Source organism: Gymnoscopelus microlampas, assembly GCF_963454915.1.
Source record: "Gymnoscopelus microlampas genome assembly, chromosome: 15".
Taxonomy (NCBI): domain Eukaryota; kingdom Metazoa; phylum Chordata; class Actinopteri; order Myctophiformes; family Myctophidae; genus Gymnoscopelus; species Gymnoscopelus microlampas.
The window spans coordinates 14,764,276-14,780,025 of record NC_139952.1 but is presented as its reverse complement, the minus strand read 5'-3'; the positions used below and the strand labels follow the sequence as shown (position 1 = coordinate 14,780,025).

Below are 15,750 nucleotides of genomic sequence, written 5' to 3'. Positions count from 1 at the left end.
ATTTGCATTTGTGCAATCTAGGACAAAATTGTTACCACAGGTCCTTGAGGCTCTGTTTTTTTTTGTTGCTGTTATGTGTAGGGCACAGGAATGGCTTTTGTTTTGTTTCCATGGGCAGAGGAGACGGAAACAAAGTACAGTACTGTTATGTACAGTATCTCGGTTAAGCCAAATTCATACTTCAACATGCAATGGTGTTGCTCACCATAAATGACTAAAGAAATGCTTGAAAATCTGTTAGTTCTTTCTAAGCAACACCGTCATATGATGAAGCATAAATTAGGTGTCAGCCACCCATGTTTCTCCTTCCTTACATGTTTGTTTGATGTGAATGCACGCGTGTGTTGATGCACCGGTATGTCACATATAGTGTGAACACCATGTGTGTGTATGTGCATTTGTTTGTATTTATCTGTGTGTGTGCAGTTGTGTGCGTCTAAACAAGCACAGGCCCATGCATGCGCCCTCTTGCCTCCTCCCACGGCCAGACGCTCTGCAGGAGCGGCAAAACGGAGCCATTTACTCGCCCCTCTCCCGAACGCCCCTCTCTTATCCGATGCACGTCATATACCTCATGCGGGCCACATTATGCCTGCTTATATAATTAAAATTGATTACAGCAGCACACTGCCAAGCACTAGTGTCTCCTCCCACACATCCATATGGCACGTAATGAAACAGGTTCCTCACCTGCTAGATTCTACTTTGTTGCATATAAACGCCTTGAATGGACTGCACTGATCTCTCCCAAGGGTTGTAAGCAGCATTTCAAATATGCAGATCGATCTGTGGATAAGCACTGAGCCGGCTTAGTAATAAGGAGACAGCGAACACTGTATTGACTTGTTTACCAGTGACCTGTGTTATTTACCATCCATACTCAAGCTATAAGCATGTTTGCCCGTGCGCACACATGTCACTGCGTGCTTTGCAAGACCGCGTGTTTGTGTGCATGCTTGCGGATGCACTGAGAAGTGCCCTGTTCATAATTATGGTAGTTTCCATAATGCTCCGGTGTACTCCCTTTGCCATGGAAGAACGTCTGTTTTTCATTAGACAAACCTTCATCCTGCTGCCTTGCAACAGTGTGGGAAGCATCCACCAGTATCATTAGTTACATTCTGTGCTCACTGCCTTCGATACGGGGCGTCCATCTCTTCACATCTGCTGAGCTCACTGTGCTGAAAATGCTATCTCTCCCTGTGTTGCAGATAAAATCGAGGAGGCACAGAAAGAACTCAAAGATCCCATAGGCACACAGAAAGGTAAGAAGCCTTCCGATAAAGATCAATGAGCAAGATTTTCATAAGAGGAAATGGGAATGCTTTCACTTTCTGTGCGATTGCATTATTTATGGGAAATATATACATTTTTTGTCTGAAAAGTAAAATTTGACTTTTTGCCATACAGCAATTGTGTTTCAAAGCTCTGTATTAGAAAATGTCCCATTTATTCAGCATTCACAGACAAAAATAAGCTTGTTTTATGTTAGTAGTCCAATAGTATGTGTATATTTATATATTGCATATTTATCTTTCATAGTGTTTTTTTTTTATTATTATTATTTGTTTTAAGGTATTTTATATGTTTTTATTATTGCCCTATATGCTTGCTTTACTCAGTATTTTCAAGTAACAGTGATGTTGCTAGGTTTTCAATGCAATGGGTCCTGGGATGCAAGGGTGGTCTTTTAGATGGGTCCCAGGGACATTTTATGGGTCCCACAAAAATGCACAGCGTTTAACTCGTGTTTCATCTTATATGGTTATATTCATGTAGAACATGTATCTGAAAGAAAAGTACACAATTCCAAATCCGACAACTAGTACTTGTAGTACTTGTAGTACTTGATTTTTTTTTTTACATTAACCACTTGAATCCTAGTATCCCTTTTCTGAGGAGAACTTTAGCCAAAAATAGCAGATCTACAAGCTCACACTTGTGAGCTTGTAGATCGGCTATTTTTGGAGTTATAGGTGTGTAAAGGGAAAAAAGAGCAGCAAAAGTTTATCTGAAACACAATTTTATACAATATAGAGGGGGTCCCTGCTTCATCTCTCTCTCAACTAGGGGGTCCTTGGCCTGAAAACACTGAAGACCCCTGCTCTACAGGGAATTATTTGATATCTGGCTGCACGGAAAGACACAAGAATCACAGCTGCCATTAATTAGTGCTGTTCAGTGTTGATTGCCTAGTGGTCAAATTGGGGTCAACGAGCCATCGTTAACTTGCTTTGAAGTTGGGCTGTAAGTTGCGCAGCACTTTCACTCTCTCCCTCTAGCAGCAGCTCGCAATGCCCTGAGACAGAGTGAGAATACTTCTCCATACGGCGGTGTTTTACCGAGATTTTTCTTGTTTCCTGCACTATGCCTTGTAATCCGCGGACGGCTTTGAAATCCACGGATGGCCTTCAAATCCGCGGTAATTTCCGCTAAATTGTAGTGCGTCCCATGGACGCAACGAGGGTGCCGTGAATGCGTCCTTTTTCAATATGGTGCGTCAGAGACGCAGGACGCAGGCCTATGAGCATATCTGAAGTAAGAGTTTCTATTGCAAGAAAAGAGTTTACTAGTCTTGTTTTGGTTACTATGTTATGAGTAGTACTGTAGCAGATGCCACTGCACAACCCCTATACTCAGCAGCAGTGCTTCCTGTTTCAACATAGTCCTTAGCACATCTGTATTGGATCTATTTGTGGATCTATTTATGAAATAATAGTTTTTATTTGGTTTCTGCATTTAGATTTTAGATCGGTAATAATCCAATTTTGTTTTGGTTTATGCAGTTTTATTTGTGATTACCCAGGTAATACATTTTCATTCTTATCTTGTGACACATCTTGAAATTAAAAGAAGAAATGCTTAGGGCTAATTCTGTCTAGAGATGTCTTAAGAAGACAGCCATCCATCAGTTTTTGCATAACAAACATTAACATTTTTACAGTGTACTACTCACTTTTTATTAGATTAATTACATGTATAGTGAATACATTGCTTTGACACCATTGTTTTTACAATTGCAATTTGGCTTTTGTTATGTAATTAAATTAAAATAGAATATCTGGTACAGTAAGGTTATCTCCCAAGTGTCAAGCCAAGGTACTGTACAGTGTTTTTCTGCTAACCTGTTTTAACTGTTATTGAGACATTTTATTAACTACAGTACAATTAAACAGTTAAACTTAGGCTGTCCTTAGAAGAACTTTATAGTTTGAAAATACACCGAGCTTCTTTGCAGGATGTGCAAGTATGCACTGAGTCACCCTTTTTTATGAGGCTGGGTGTGGATATGTTAAACGGCAAGGATTAAAACCTGACGGGAATATCTAAATCCCCTTCTCAAAATACTGCTGTTAGTGATGTCACTACCCTCAAAGGGTAATCCCTGTGACAAGCCACTTTTAAAAACGGTTCATTCCAACTATAGCTGTGTTCGACCACCATGTTGTCATCTTTTCCTGTCACAAAATCCAGGCTCTACAAGATCAATGATCCAACAATCATGAAACCCTTCAACATTAAATGTTCAGGCTAGGTGTGCAAGCAACAGTTAATCAAGCTAATCAATTTAATTGATTATAAAAATAAAAACAAATCACCACACGCACTACTATAGAGGGGGTCATGGTGCTCGAAAACTGAAATTATATATATATATATATATATATATATATATATAATTGAAACATGAAAATGTCAGTGATGGAGATTTTTTGTTTTTATTAAATTCAAAATGGCTAGTTTCCATGTTATGTTTTTCTTCTGTCTAAAGGCCTCTCTTTGTACTGTATAATTTGGCTTATTTCAGGACTATCATGGTTTGTCTGCAGAACATGTTCTGTTGGTTACATGCTATTTTAAAAGCTCTTTTGCTGCATGTTTGTGTGGAGAATGGATTAGCCTAACTTATTATGTAAAGACTAGGCGTTCCTCAGTCTTAGTCTAATTATGCCAGAAACCAGAAGGAATCCTGACCTCATCTTGGGAAATACCTACAAAAGCCAGGAAACTGTGACAGGGCAATGGTAAACTTATGCAACTAGTCCTTTAATAACCACATTCTGAAACGGCCATTGTATGGCCAATATGAAAAAAGAAAAATATGGGCCACCCTGTTTTGGGTGCGCCTGTTGAACAACAGTGGAGCTTTATTGTTGGATTGCTGTGGCGACAGCATGAATACTCACAGTCAAAGCCTTGGGCTACTGTAGATGATTGCTAGTGCTATCAACTTCAGGTGGTACTGCATTGGTTTGAATTAGACACACAAGTCTATATATTTTTCATTTTTTTATTTTTTTAACTCAACAACATGTATTTTCAATAGTTTTTTGTTATTCTGCTTGTATGTTTGTGATACAGTTTTTTGTTATTCTGCTTGTAAATTTGTGATATAGTTGTTTATTTATTGAATTGTTACTGTACATGTATCAATATAATCATTGATGTCTATTTATCCACCACAAATGTAGATAAACCAGAAATATAGTTGCTTATTTTGGTTTTGATGGAAAAGTGAGAGATATGTAAAGCAGCACAAGCTTATCATGTGTCGTCATCGAATACAAGTCATATGACATGCAAAGGGAGATCTTTTTGGATCATTCAATAATTTGAACACAAAATTGTTCAAATTCAAATTAGTGCAAGTTTTAGGAATATAGATAATATTCAAGGAATATAGATCATTTATGCACAAAAGAATAACATTTATATTTATACAGTATGGATTGACATTTTGCTCACTGGGCCAACAAAATGCTGTACTTTTCTTTTTTTCTTCAAGATTATATTATTTATTTTTAGATGGGAATTTGATATTTGTTCTTTTTGTGTAGAAACAAACTGTGACACTTAAACAGACATAACAGGCTTAACAGGCTATGAATTCATGCTTATGCCTTTGTGTCCACAGGGATACCTGAGGCCAGTGTCAGAAATGCAGAAAACATAAAAGGCCTGAAGAGGAAAAAGGTTGTGGCGGAGAATCAGCTCAAGAAAATTCCCAAATCTCCGGTGAAGAAACCCCTGCAGTCCAAGACAACGGCTACGTCTCTCCACAGAGCATCGTCCAACCAAACTGAACCTTCCAGCTCCTCCTATCCCAACAGCCCCACTCACAACCCCACTGGGTCACCCAGTGGAAGCACAAATCCTGAATATGCCCAGCCAGTCTCAGCATCCTCTGAGGAAGGAACATCCTCCACTGACCACGACAAGTTGAAGCAGGGGGAAGCTTCCTCTTCAAAGCCACAGTCTCTTGAACCCAGCAGTGGGAAAGAGGCCTCTGCACCTGCAGTTGAAGTGTCTCAGCCCAAGGATAGCAAGAGCTGTGGCGGCAGTTTTGAAGGGGATTCTTACCACACGACTGCACCCCTTGAGGTCCTACTAAAGGCCATGGAGCCAGACTTCAGCACATTGGCTGAAAGGAAAAACTCCTTCCAAGTTTCCATTGGAAAACCAGCCCCAGCACTAACTGCCCAATCTAGTGGTGAAATAAAGCCAATGTCATCAGTAAGTTTTGGTCTCCAAGGTCAACCACCCCATATGCAGACTTACTATGTAGACAAACAAGGGAACTTTATTGGCATAGCAGCACCACTACAGGGTAATGTACAGATGTCTACCCCAGCTACTTCTCATGCTGCACCACATTTCATACCTGTTGCTGCCAATCAAGAAAAACCTGGTTTACGTATGAGCTTTAGTACCGGACCAGCCACCATAACCCATGCGCCTGTTCCCTCATGCTCCAATGCCTTGCCCCAAAGCCAGCCACCTGTGGTGCATACGTGCCAGTCCCTCTCAGCCAGTGTTCCCAGTACCATCCAAGTCCCTGTCACACCTGGCTGCAACCAAGTTCAGATGGCCTCTGTTATGAATTTTAGTCCTGAGCAGACAGCTAAGGATCAGAAGCCGAAGAAGCAAGGGAAATATGTTTGTGAATACTGCAATCGAGCATGTGCAAAACCCAGTGTGCTGCTCAAGCACATACGGTCTCACACAGGAGAGAGACCCTACCCATGTGTTACATGTGGCTTCTCGTTCAAGACTAAGAGCAACTTGTACAAGCATAAGAAATCTCATGCTCATGCTATAAAACTTGGCCTTGTTGCACGTTCTGAATCTGGTGGAGGGTCACTCTCCCAAGAATCTGATAAAGCCCTTGGAACGCAATCGGATGCAGAGGAGAGTGGGGACAGTGATGGAGAAAGCAGCACTGCAGATGTGGACCATGATTCCTCACACAGCAGTATCACTGCTTTGTCAGAGAGTAGTTTGCAAAGTGTGGGCACAACACAAGCAAGCCACGGTGACGTTGACTCAGCAGCTGTCTTAGAGTCAGTCAAACTGGTCTCCAGTCAGAGGGTTTATGAGCCCAAAGTGACAGCTGCCCTTCCAAAAGTTGTTGTTTACCCAGTGAATGTATCCCCTCTGAGAGCTGATAGTCCGAGGGTCACTGATGCCGCACCGGAGCAAGCTGCTGTGCAGCGCAGAGAGTTCCAGTCTGCACATCTGAGATCCAGCATCACCGTACTCTCATCCTTGAAAGAGGTGGACTGTTCCAATCCCTCTCTGGATATTGTAAGTGAGGATGAGGACCAACAGTGCAGGTCTCCACTCTTAAGTGGACATGCTCAACTTCAGCGACAACAAGCAACAGACTTTTCTCTACAGCAGCAGGCCAAGTGCCTGCTTAGTCCCCGCAGTTTAGGAAGCACAGACTCTGGCTACTTCTCACGCTCTGAAAGCGCTGATCAGGCCATGAGCCCTCCAAGTCCATTCGTAAAGATAACTCCACCAGTGGACATGGACATTTCCAAGACCACTCTCCCCAATCTCCCCCCTGTGGTTGCAACAGTAATGCACGTGGCAGCAGAGGAAAAACCAAGAGCCACACTAGGGCAAATGCGCCCCCCACTGGAAACAAAAGCACTCTCTCTGGAAGAAAGGATTTCAAAGTTGATATCTGACAATGAGGCAGTAGTTGACAACAAGCAGCTAGATAGTGTCAAACCAAGACGGACATCTCTTTCAAGGCGAGGCAGCATAGACTCCCCTAAATCGTACATATTTAAAGACTCTTTTCAGTTTGACCTCAAACCAATGGGAAGAAGGTCAAGTTCAAGCTCAGACATACCCAAGTCCCCATTCACCCCCACAGATAAATCAAAGCCAGTATTTCTACTATCTGTACCTCCTCAATATCCACCAATGGATTGTTTGCCAATAACAAGGAGTAACTCAATGCCTACAACACCAGGACACTCTGCTCTTCCTGTTAACTTTGCCCCTCAACCCCACCCTTTGCGAATCTGTCAATCATTTGATGAGAAAATCGGTTCTTTGAATGACGATGTCTTTTCATCAGCCCCATCTACCCCAAATCCAGCTATTCATTCTCGTACTTTGGTGAGGCAAGCAGCAGTGGAGGATTTTTCCACGAATGAGGGACATGGACTCCCCACTGTCCGCTCCATGGATGAAAGCTGTCTTGGTCCTAGTATTTCCACAGAGATGATGCAAAGAAGCAGATCTTTTGAGCACAGCCAGGAGAGAAACAGGAAATTGCAGCAGAATAAAGGCACAATGTATGAGTGTGAGACTTGTCGAAACCGGTACAGAAAGCTAGAGAATTTTGAAAATCACAAGAAATTCTATTGCTCTGAGCTTCATGGTCCAAAAAACAAGCCAGCAGCTGTTAAGGAGACTGAGCATGATGTTTTCCAGGTTAGCACACAGCATCCCATACTTCTAAGATCAACTGGCATCTCAGGGATAATGGATCAACAGACGTCAATTCGAAAGAGAAGGAAAATGAAGAGTGTTGGAGATGATGAAGACCAATCTCCCACTGACATCATTCCCCCATGCTCCGTCAGCTTGGATTCATATCAGCTACCAGCAGCTATGGCGGTGGTGGTGGACATCCAGCCTAAGAACAATCCAACGCATCTACCTCAGATCCAGCTTGTAGCGAGAGGTACAGATACATCAGAGTCCAGGCTGTCGCCAATACGAGAGGCCCAGATCAGTACTTCTACTAAGGAGAGAGGGGATCTGCAGAGGCAAGGCAGTGGTACATCGGTCATTAGACACACCAACTCTCTCAGCAGACCCAATTCTTTTGAGACAGCAGAATCTTTTGACAGGGCTTCTCCTGTCGATAGCATGGAGAAGGATGTCCAGAGTAAAATCAAAGCAGAGGCTACAGCAAATGTTTCAATTGAGAGTTACCATGAACAGATGTCTATACCTAAGGGTGCTGACTATGGAAAACAGGGAATGCAACATTGCGTTGCTGCTGTAGTACCATCGGCAAGTGAGACCTCTACCCCAGTCCACCAGTCACGACTGGTCCGTCAGAACAACATTCAGGTCCCTGAAATTCTGGTCACAGAGGAGCCTGACAGAGAACATGAGGTACAGAGTACTGAGGTAGTAGATAAGCCCACAGATCAATTCAACTGGCCTCCGAGGAGCGAGAGCTTATCCAAGCTGCCAGCGGAGAAACTTCCTCCTAAAAAGAAGAGAATTCGTCTTGCTCAAATGGACCACTCCTCCGGTGAATCTAGTTTTGAGTCCAGCCTCTCTCGAAGCCTCAGCAGGGACAGTAGCCTCTCTCGATGCTCCAGTGTTTCAGCCTCTTTTGACAGAGATGAGCCATCCAGATCAGAGAGTCCCTCTAGGGGGGATTCTGTCAGCAAAATCACAGAGCCTCAAGGGATACCAACAGCCTTCAACACACTTGGGGTACCAGGGATGATGAGGCGGGCTGCCTCTGAACAGATCAGCTGTACTCAGCCCTCTGTGGAGATTTCATCTGACTACCGTAGCAAATCCTTTGACTGTGGCCATGTATCACCCAGCAGACCCTTGTCCCCTGTAGGGCAGCCTAGAATTGCACAAACCTCTCAAGTAACCCAGGTGCCACTCATTGAAAGGCGACGGGGGCCATTAGTTCGTCAGATGTCTTTAAAATTAGGTCCAGAAAGTCATCAAAATGTTCGAAAAAATATCATACCACTGGAGAAACTCACCATCACAAATGTAAGCCCTCTCTCTCACCATAGACCACAACAGATTCATATTGCCAACAAGCCCCCCCTTTCTCAACCTTTTGTTTTATATTCTGGAGAAACACCCTTGCAGAATAATGAGCGAATGGTTCAAAGCATTAATTTGGGTAACCCACTGCTGCAGGCTCAAGTCCATGGCCTTCCACACCCTTGGCATCAAACATCAAGGGTTCAAACATGCCAAAAGTCACTGCAACCTCTGAGTCAGATCTCTGCCAGTCGTGAAAATGTCCAAAATAAGTTATCTGACTCTGAGGAAAAGAAAAGTTTTGTGCCCAAATACCAACTCCAGTATCCTGCTCTGAGAGCTGGCCAAACATTTTCTTTCTCTAGCACACAGGGATCTCAGATAGCCTTGCCAATTTTAACAATACCTATTGCCAATCAGATTTTGAGTGTTTCAAAGTCTTCAGACGTGATCCACAAAGTCTACATTGCTCAACACAGTCATCAGGCAGCCGACATTAAGACACAACCTGTAGGACAACAAAGGGATACCTTCAATCAGAACCACCCAGGCATTGCTCCACTGCCCCAGATTTTGATAACTCATGAGCAGATGAACCCAGCTCCTGTGTCCATCAAAAACAGCCTCTCACCCATTCACAGTGTAGATAGTGATATACAAATTGCACCAAATGTAAATAAGGATAGACTTCTAACTCATACTGTCAGTACCCAGAACCATAGTGGTTCAATTCCCTCTCTTGGGTCTTTACATTGCACACAGAAACTGGCATCGGTAACCCTATGCCCACAGCAAGAGCCAACTGCTTCCAGCAAACGAATGCTGTCGCCTGCTAATAGCCTGGACATATATATGGAAAAACACCAGAAGCGGGCTAAGGATGAACATGGAGTAGCCTGTCTCACTGATGGCAGGTCAGTGAACTATCTGAACTCCAAGATGGCAGACGTGACTCGACAGAGAAAATTAACACTTGTCAGGCAAGTTTGCACCACTGAACCAGCAGACAGCCCCATTGAAACCGAGGCCCCGCCATTGCCTCAGGATAAACCAGATGCGGAGAAGGACTCAGAGGCTACTGACGAATGCAAACCCATGTCACCTGACAGCACTGGGTTGGAAAAAGAAAATTCTACTGTAATTCCTCAGGAGACGAGCTCTGTATTGAACACCAATCCAGGTAGTCAGAGTGCCTCCATTCCATCTAGTAACAACCTGAAGCCTCATGATAAAACTGAGGAACACAGGTGGTCTTCAGCCAAGTCTCCCATAAGGCCCTCCAGTTTCCAGGGTAGTCAGATGAAACTAACCTCATCTGTGTCTGTGGTCAACACGAGAGACAGCCACCGCTTGTCTTTTCCAAGTCTTAAGACGGCAACCACCTTCACATGGTGTTTCTTGATGAAGAGGAAGCCTCTCCACGTTCCTCAGATAGACCTAAAGATCTCAGCATATGCTGCCTGGCCAGTCAGCTCCAATAACCCAAATCCCCTCGGACTGCCCACCAAAGTGGTCATGTCTCTCTTTGACTCCAAGCAGAGTTCCAAGAAAATACACTACACCTCGGCAATAAAAACGAGCGGAAAATCTGACATCTTGTCTTACTCAGGCAAGCTGAAAGACATCATGCCCAGGGTAAGAACAATATTCTCATGTATAAGGTGTGATAACAGAATGCATATAGTTCAGTCCAAAACACTGCTGATATGAGCTGAATAATTATAATACATTTGTTTTCTTCACTCTGCAGTTGCTAATAACACAAAAGTCTGCAACAGCTGAAAGCAAAATCAAAGGGCAGCCCGAGACACAGCCCAGCAGTGAGTCGGACAAGGATCTATCCAAAACAGAACCAAGACGTGTCAAAATATTTGATGGAGGGTATGGATCCAAGTCTTATAATTACATAATTACTCACATACCAGCATAGTTGTCAAGTTGTGTATTTATTTGAAATGCAAAGTTATGTTTATGGTGGGCATGGTTGAGCAAATGTTATTTAACACTAGTGGTTCTGTCATCTACCCCACAGATTCAAATCTAACGAGGAATATGTGTATGTGCGTGGCCGTGGCCGTGGTAAATACATCTGTGAGGAGTGTGGGATTCGCTGCAAGAAACCAAGCATGCTACGCAAACACATCCGCACTCACTCTGATGTCCGGCCATATCACTGCACCCACTGCAACTTTTCCTTCAAGACTAAAGGTTAGAGCTTAGTGCGAGTTTGCTTACTGCAGTCTTGAGTAGTCTTCAATTGTATTAGTTTCATAAAGGGGTGTCCAATCCATGTGTTTTTGCACCCTTGATAAAGAGTCAAAAGGTCTAACAAACAATACATGCTCTACTACTATGTCAAAGTTTTAGATTGTGCCATTTAAAATGCATTTGAACATTAACATTAACAAGAGCTGCTTGTGAATAGAAATGTACTTCTCTGAATGTATTAGTATTAACTTGAATTGATCCCTATTTTTTCTACTAATGGTTTCAATAATGTGTTTGCCACTCTAGCATACAACTGTGTAAAGTACTGTAATACACAAGATTAGAATGGCAATGTTAAAATCCTGTCATAAATCTTGATAATAACCAGGCAATTTAGAATTGCATTTCTATATCATTGTTATTAGAATAGCTTCTAGTACTGAGAGAGGATGATTCACCATTCGTTCTCAAACTAACCTACCCACGCGCCACTGCAGTGTCAGAGCAACCCACGTTCTTTTAAAAATGTCTTCCGTTAGTCACCTGTTACATGCATCCTATCCAAAAGCAGAGTTCTTTTATGTAAACTCCCACCAGGCTTTTGTTCAACCTCCACCCACCCTGAAACATCTTATCTCTCTGGTTGCAGGAAATCTGACCAAACACATGAAGTCCAAGGCCCACAGTAAGAAATGCATGGAGATGGGCATTCCTGAGGGTCTCCTAGACGATCACGACACAGAGGACTCAGGTACAGTGTTTCCCTGTTCGGCTATGAACTGCTGGGAAATACACAGGGGCCATTGTGTGTTGCAAAGCCATACACATTTTATACTGTGTAATTTAGCTTTAGCAAAACAAAGGAAGCAGACTTCATTATTTTCTGTTAATTCAAAGTAAAATTACCAGTAGAATAGTACATGATGTATTTATTTGTTTTGTTCAACATGTTATCAAATCAAACTGCAAACAATCTTTGTTCACCCCATTATCCAATGGAATCGAGCAACAGGAAAGCCCTTCTTTAAATAGTTCCCCTCATAATGGCATGTGCTAATGTATGATGCGGATTGTCCCTGTGTGTGCTCTGTAGCTGTGCTGATCAATAGCAGTGCCACAGTCTAATTACAAATTCTAAATGCATCTTCTTCTCCTGTTAACTCTGAGCGCATGTGGGCGGCATGCACAGCATTTAGAGAGGAAATTGCTGCGTCTAATTTTAGAAGAAAAAAAGAGAGAGAGAGAGAGAAGCTGCCTGAAAGCGTTCTGTAGTCCAACTCTCTAAGAGCATGTTTGCTTTTCTCTCTTTGCCTGTGATGAAGCTTAGGGACTTTATACTGGTCTAGGGTGTGAAACACCACCGCTGTGACGTTGGTATTCTTCAGTGGTGAATTTAATGAATGAAAGTGGTTTAAAAACACTGCCTATTAGCTTATCTTTAATGCATTAGCTCGGATGACTAATGTTCTCTTTTGAATACTGAGACAGCATTCCTTCTTTCTACCTTGCAATTGCAGGAGACCGCAGTCAGGTGGGCAGCACGGACCGTCCTGATTCTGACGGCGACGACTCTGAGGGCCCCGATGACGAGGACAATGATGACAACGAGGAGGAAGAGGAAGACAGTCAGGCAGAGTCGGGCCTGTCCACTAATCCCTCTGTGTCAGCAAGCCCCCTGCACTTCCCATCCCACCAGGCTGAGGTCCCTCCTAGTGCCCTGCTAGCCCAGATGTCCATCAGCTCAGCTCCCCTCCCTGTGTCCCAGCCTCGGAATTCTGACTCCCACACTTCAGACACAGAGTCTGTCCCAATGATGAGCCCCGTGTCCCTGAGCAAAGATATGCCTACCTTAGCGTCCTATTCCAGTTCTGGCCTCCTCCCCAACAGCCCCCCACCCCTTCCCCCGACCTCGGATCCCTTCGCGTCAGACACAGAGTCAGTGCACATGATGAGTCCTGTATCACCATGCAGGCAGATGTCTATCGACTACCCTGATTTTGACGTGCCCCTTAGTCCCCCGGCGCCGGGCAAGGGCTCCAAGCTCGGCCAGGTGAGACCCATGCATTCCCACTGTCTCTCTCTTTGCCCCTCCCTGTCTGTCTCCCTTCATTTCCTCTCCTGTCCATACCCCTTGCCTTAAGTCATGCATGCGAGACATTCTGCACAGCTCTTGTGATTGTTCTGCAAAGGTGAATAGTTTTAAAAATATCAACAGGACATTTTTCAGTTTAAAAACTTGATTATCATAGCATTGCATCTGTCAAGAGTCCTCATGTCATTTCACTTTGATGAAATGTTTATTATTTACCTTCTATTCCAGGATGGATCCCATGCCGTGCCAACTGTGCCAACGAGTGAGTCTGGCATCCCAGTACATCGCAGCACTCAGACCTCTTCCTATGCCCCTCAAGGTGTCATGCACTTTCCTGCCCCGGGCCCAATCCACGCACCTGCACCAGGGGTCCAGACCCACCTGTTCAGCCACCTGCCCCTGCACTCCCAGCAGCCGGCTCGATCCCCATACAGCATGGTCCCAGTAGGAGGGATCCAGCTGGTGCCTGCTGGCCTGGCAGCTTACTCCACCTTTGTACCCATACAGGCGGGCCCTGTGCAGCTCACTATCCCTGCAGTTAGTGTCATCCACAGGAACACTAGTCCACTACCAGCTCCCAACACATCACCCCACCCTGAGCGCTCCCCCACCCAGCCCCTGGTGGTCCAGGAACCCATCAGCAGCGTCATGCCCTGCTTCCCCCTGGGGCAGGTCACCGGTCTGCAGGCTCAGACTCTACAGCCAATGAGTCTGGAGACACTCAACCTTATGGGGCTGACCAACACAAGCCTGGCCTCTGCACAGCTGCTGCCCCAACAGGGGCTCACCCTCAACGCCACCCTAGGCCTGCAAGTCATGGCCACAAGCCCTACTTCCCAGAGCAGTACCATCGCCCAAACGCATATCTCCGGTCTGCAGATCGTCAACATCGCCCTGCCTGCTCTCATTCCTTCCATCAGTCCTCTCCCTGCACCCTCGGAAAGGCAGGGTAGCCTAGAAGCCCCAGCAGCCCCGATGGCCCAGTCTTCGCAAACTGGGCCGGGACCTTCGAGGAGCGACTCGTCCTACTCGACGCCGACCCCTCCAGCGGTCGGCACCACTTCAGAAGTGACATCAGCGGGCGCGAGGCACAGCATAGGAAGTCGAACTCAGCTGCCCCTGACGGTGCAGAAGGAGGCAAGGGGTAAAACACCACAGCATCCAACGCCAGCTCCCGACAGCGGAGCGGACAACCAGTTACTAGCCAGGGGCGCCAATGACCATGCCCCTCCAAGGCCACCGGTGCTCTCCAGGCAGCAGGTTACTGACGATGACAATGAGGCATCCAGCGATGATGAAGACAGACTTGTCATCGCTACATGAAAAGCCCCAATTGGAAAGCTCTTCTTCGTTCTCTTTTTGTAATGCTTGTCACTTTGTAAGACTGAAAAACACTTCTTCAGGGGTTTGTCTCTTTGCAAATCGCCTTTCAAAGCACAGAATCTGACATTCATATTGTATGTGCAATCATATAATGACTATGTTTATTATGATGACCAATCGTTTTATTTTTACTTTCACGTCAGCTTGAGACAATTTCTTTTTTTGTACATGTTGTATAGACACTTGTGCCTTTTTGGAGTTTCTTGTTTAGGAACCTGTACATAATTCCTTAAAAATTCAGTAGTTATTTGTGTTCAAAAGATGGAAGTAGGGGCAGGGAAAACGGATATCAGTTTTATTTTGCAAAATTTGTCGTAAATATATTGAAAAATAAATGTTGTACTGGTAAATGTACATTTCTATGGATCTTGGGGCAATGTTTCTGTGTACAGATGTTGTGTTCACCTATTTATTATATTCCATCTAGTGCCCATTATGATTCATAAGTCCATAGGTATGTGCAATATGGTAGCTTTACATTGCGGTATCAATATTATGAACTGTATCAGTAAATCTTTGTTTACAAACATTCAAGCAGAGTCTGTGTTATAATTTGAAACACCACACACATTCAAACTGATTTTGAATTTGGCCTTAAGCTGTAGTCCAACTATGCCAAGTATACAAATTGAAGTTACTAAATATTGTAATTGCATAGAGTGGCATTGACACAAACAAGTAAAACTGGTTCACTTTGCTATATCCTTGGGAAATTAGCATTTTGTAATATGATGGTCAGCTATTGAGACTGGCCTGATATTTTCTTAGATTTCATTTAACAAGCACTGTTTCTTGTCTATACCACACATTGTTACAATGCCAAGCCATACATTTAAAGTATACTGTAGATTACTTGCTTGGAGTCTGTGGCCCTGTAGAATATAGGGCCACATATGTCCAGATATCCTCCTCTGAAATTACGCCAAGCCCAAAATTTAGCTTTTTGTTAAAGCAACAGTGAAACTGAATGGAATTTCAGCTGTGGGATGGACCCTATCCTGAACTATTTCACTAAACGG

General features: G+C 44.0%; 1 protein-coding gene across 1 annotated transcript in view; it reads left to right on the top strand.

Annotated features, from left to right (window-relative positions):
* The window catches only part of hivep1 (HIVEP zinc finger 1), a 48,664-nt gene extending 33,410 nt beyond the window's left edge, over positions 1 to 15,254 (top strand). The window contains exons 3-9 of the mRNA XM_084079666.1: positions 1,212 to 1,265; positions 4,916 to 10,683; positions 10,799 to 10,929; positions 11,081 to 11,256; positions 11,906 to 12,007; positions 12,774 to 13,306; positions 13,577 to 15,254. Coding sequence (XP_083935792.1) covers positions 1,212 to 1,265; positions 4,916 to 10,683; positions 10,799 to 10,929; positions 11,081 to 11,256; positions 11,906 to 12,007; positions 12,774 to 13,306; positions 13,577 to 14,671 — 7,859 coding nt within the window. The 3' untranslated portion in view covers positions 14,672 to 15,254. The remainder of the gene's footprint in view (positions 1 to 1,211; positions 1,266 to 4,915; positions 10,684 to 10,798; positions 10,930 to 11,080; positions 11,257 to 11,905; positions 12,008 to 12,773; positions 13,307 to 13,576) is intronic.
* Positions 15,255 to 15,750: the final 496 nt, after the last annotated feature.